The sequence below is a fragment of the Tachyglossus aculeatus genome, chromosome 20, assembly GCF_015852505.1.
Source record: "Tachyglossus aculeatus isolate mTacAcu1 chromosome 20, mTacAcu1.pri, whole genome shotgun sequence".
NCBI classification, from domain to species: Eukaryota; Metazoa; Chordata; class Mammalia; order Monotremata; family Tachyglossidae; genus Tachyglossus; species Tachyglossus aculeatus.
The window spans coordinates 30,895,470-30,899,831 of NC_052085.1; the positions used below are offsets into that span (position 1 = coordinate 30,895,470).

Here is a 4,362-nt window from a genome sequence, read left to right on the forward strand (position 1 = left end):
TCGGTGCGGGAGTCGGGGGTCGGTGCAGAAGTCGGTGCGGGAGTCGGGGGTCGGTGCAGAAGGCGGTGTGGGAGTCGGGGGGTCTGTCCAAAAGTCGGTGTGGGAGCCGGGGGTCCGTCTAGAAGTCGGTGCGGGAGCCGGGGGTCGGTGCAGAAGTCGGTGCGGGAGCTGAACCTGGTGCAGAAGCCGGTGCGGGAGCCGGGGGTCCGTGCAGAAGTCGGTGCGGGAGCCAGGAGCCAGGCGTCGGTGCGGGATTCGGGGGTCAGTGCAGGGGATCGGGTCGTTTCGGGGTGAGGGAGCGGCGGTCGGAGTGGCGGTCGGGATGGCGGTGCAGGCCGCCCTCCTTGCCCCGCACCACTTCGCCCCGTTCCTGTTCCCCAGCACCCCGGCGTCGGGGGAGGAGGGCCGGGGGTCCGGGGCCACCGGGGTCCCCCAGGCCGGGGTCGGGCCCGGGGACGGCAGGGAGGCCACCCGGGACCTGCTCAGCTTCATCGACTCGGCCTCCAGCAACATCAAGATGGCCCTCGACAAGCCCGGGAAGTCGAAGCGCAAGGTCAACCACCGCAAGTACCTGCAGAAGCAGATCAAGCGCTGCACGGGCCTGGGGTCGTCCACCCCCTGTTCGTCCACCACCTCCTCCGAGGCGCCCTCCAGGAGGCCCCCAGCCTCCTCCGCCCTGCAGAGTCGAAGCCTGGCCGCCCTTTTCGACTCCCTGCACCCGCCCGCCCCCCGTGCCCCCTCCGGCAGCCCGGGCCCAGCCAAGAAGCTGCCCCTCCGCCACCGCAACCTGCCCCCGTCCTTCTTCACCGAGCCCACCCGAGCCCGGGGCCTAAGGGAGCCGGAGAAGGGCGGCGGCGAGCCGGCGGCGGACTTCTTCGACCTCCTGGGGCCGGACTATGCCGGTGCCCAGCTGGAGCCCGGCCTGTTCGAGGTGCATCCGGCCGCGGTCGGGGGGCTGCTGTACCCCGAGGCCTGGAACCCCCCGTGCCCCCTGCCCAAGAAGGCCTCCTCCGGCCCTGGCCGCCCTTTGACCTTGGAGGAGCCCCTGGGCCCTGCCCCCGGTTTGGGGGCGACCGGCGGGGCAGGGGAGGAGACCCCCGGGCAGCCCCCGGCCTTCGCCCCTTTCTTCCCCGACTGCCCCCTGTCTCCGCACCCGACCCCCCAGATGCCCTATGATTTCAGCGCGGGCTTTAGCCGGGGGGGCTTCTCGGGCCTTTAGAGCTGGGGGGCAGGGGGTGGGGGGACCCTGGACCACCCAGCTTAACCCCTGCCCCCACTTCTGCCCACCTTCACCTGGACACAAGGGATGCCCCCCTTCACCAGGACACAAGGAACCCCCTCTTTCACGTGGACACGAGGAACCCCCTCCTTCACCCAGACACGAGGGGGGCTTCTCAGGCCTTTAGAGCTGGGGGGAGGGGAGGGGGATACTGGACCACCCAGCCTCACCCCCCACCCCCATTTCTGCCCCCTTTCACCTGGATACAAGTGACACCCCCCTTCACCTGGACCCAAGGAACCCCAACCTCCACCTGGACACAAAGGACTGAGAAATGACTATTTTGAGGGTTGTTTCCTCGCCTAAGAAGCCACGGAGGTTAGGGATGAAGACTCTTCCCATCAGAGCCGCTCCCCACCCACTCCAAGCATTTTAAAACGGGAGCCCTGCCACCCCAAGGAAGGAAACTCCGGATGGGATCTGGGTTTCTGTCCCTCAAACTTCTCTCTCCCCTCCCTGTCGGTCGCCGAACTCTGTAAAAATGGATTTGCGTGCAGTGGGTTTTCCATTTCTCTCCCCCCCTCCCAATTCGGGCCTTCGCCCTGCATTTTTCTTCGCAGGACCTTACTGCAGCGCAGCAATTAAGAGGAAAGATTTAATTTCTTGGGATATCTTTCTAGATGGGAGTATCCCACGTGGTCCTTAGCTGTCATTAAAGAGGGGAAGTTGTATTTTAGAGGTGATCGTTAGCGATAGATGTGACATTACAGTGAGAGGCTGGACTGTTGGAAGCAGCCTGGACTAACTGTAGACTTAGCTCCTTCTGCACGTTAGGTTTTTAAGACACACACACGCACACAAACACGCATCCCCTTCTTTCCGGGGGGTTTTCATGAAGGGGCAAACACACACACCACCTCACCACGTCCTTTCGGCACCTTCCCTTCGGCGCCAGAAATACGTTATAATAAACCCAAGCCACTTTGGACATTACCACCTCTTACACTTCTTCAATTCAACAGAACATCACATTTGACTCTTTGAAGACTGAGACTACAGCATCCAGCTGAGCAATGAACTGCACTACACACCCGCCGTCCCATTTCCATCTAGGCTCTTTTAGGAATAATAATGATGGTACTTGTTAAGCTCTTACTATGTGACTAGCACTGTTCTAAGCCCTGGGGTAAAATACAAGTTAATCCTATTAGACACAGTCCCTGTCCCAGATAGGGCTCACTGGCTAGACTCTAGACTGTAAACTCGTCGTGGGCAGGACCCCGTCTAACAACTCTGTTGTATGTTACTCTCCCAAATGCTTAATACAGTCCTGTGCACACACAAAGTGCTCAATACCATTGACAATGATGAAGGCGGGCATTGAATGCTCATTTTGCAGGTGGAGAAATTGAAGCACAAAGAAGTAAAATGACTTGTTCAAGGTAACAGAGCAGGCCGGTCACTTAAAGCTTTGGCTCAGGGTCATCATCCAACTAGCTGGGTTACTCGTTAGTATTTGATGATCGTTTAACTTGTGTTTCAAATTTTATGTATGGGGGGACTGGTTCCAAATTAAGCTGGCTGCTTGTCAAGAAAAGGGAAAAAAAAGTTCAGCGTCTTGATCGTTATTTCTTGCGGGCACAAGACTGTCCTATCTTTCCAGCGCTTAAAACAGTGCTTTGCACATAGTAAACGCTTAACAAATGCCATTATTATTATTATTATTATTCTGTTTTCTTCCCCTTTGGAAGTGGGTCAGAGAAAATTTCACTCCTGTGACCTGCTTTCTTGAGAGAGAGAGAGAGACCGTGTGTGTGTCCCCTAGTGCCCCACAGTTGCCACAATAATTGGAAGGAGTGAGAGAAATAATCAACTTATCGAACATGAGCCTGTGTCTTTTCCAAAAAAGCGAAGTCAGCGGGAGGTGAAAAGCCTCTTTGGGCTTTGAGTTGATGTCACTGCCTTGCTGTATCCGTCTCTGCCCATTCTGAGCTCTGGAGATATAACTCAGTTTCTGGGGAGAGATAATCAATCGGTGGTATGTACTGAACGCTCACTGTGTGTAGAGCACTGTTCTAAGCGCCCTGAGGTGAGAATTGAGATGGGCAAGTCGAGTATGCAGATGGGGCCTTGCAAGGATGAAGTCTTGATCTCAAAGACCATTGCCTGCTACGAAAAGATTAACAGGAAACTATACATGTACAAGTACGCTGCAGAAAACCAAGCTTTAAATAAAATGTTGAGTAGAAAAATTTTTTCAACGACCTTCATTTTGCTTAAAGTGACTGCACCTTGACATCGGACATTTGTACATCATTTAAACTTTGGGGTCAGAATTCCTGAAGAAATTTTAGTTCGTGGGGTAGAGGGATGAGGCAAATGCACCCTAGGGAGTAATTCTAAATTGTGAATGCGGTTCTCTTCCCAGTCACTTCCACGAGGAATACCAACCTCTCATTTCTGATTGGAGAAGAGGCCAGAAGAGAGACGGAGTGCCCAATTCCGGGATGAGGCCTGAATGTCCCTGAGGAAGCAGGTGTGTGAGATGTCCTTTTCCTTGCTAATTTAGTAGCCCCGAATCCCCAGAATACCTGGGGGATGGAGCAGGGCTTTTTTTACAACATGAATTGTGCGAGTGTTTTTTCATTCACTTGCTCTCTTCTATTCTGATTTTAATTTTTAATACCTTTCCCATTTTCCAGGTTTGGTGCTGTCCCTCTTTTATTTCTTTATTATCCATTTCTGTTTCACACTTTCTGCTCCATCTTCTCTCTTCCTCACTGCCAGTATTTCTGATGGCGATTATACGTTTTGGTATTTTCCACTACTGTCTTCCTGGCATTCTCTTCGACTTTAGGGATTTCCCTTTGTTTTATAACTCCAGTTTGCTCCTCTCCTCTTTGGCATATGTGACCAATGTCCATGCTTCCCGGGGACCTTATCCGACTTTTATTTCTGCCCTGTTTTTTCTCCCTGGCCCTTGCAGGTTTGCACATCATATCTCTTGATTGTCTGCACTATTTGCATGTCCCTAGAGCTTCAGATATTGCACTTCCCACTTTTTCCTCCCACCACCCCCCCCCCCAAATGCTGTCTGCCTTCTTTGGTTTGAATTTGTTTTTCTATTCTCCCTTCTTCTGCTG

General features: G+C 54.1%; 1 protein-coding gene across 1 annotated transcript; it reads left to right on the forward strand.

Annotated features, from left to right (window-relative positions):
• Positions 1-301: 301 nt before the first annotated feature.
• FAM181B (family with sequence similarity 181 member B) lies at positions 302-3,471 on the forward strand. The gene has a single exon (XM_038762122.1). It carries the CDS (start codon positions 323-325, stop codon positions 1,217-1,219), a length of 897 nt encoding a protein of 298 aa, XP_038618050.1. The 5' UTR covers positions 302-322; the 3' UTR covers positions 1,220-3,471.
• The last annotated feature ends 891 nt before the right edge of the window (positions 3,472-4,362 follow it).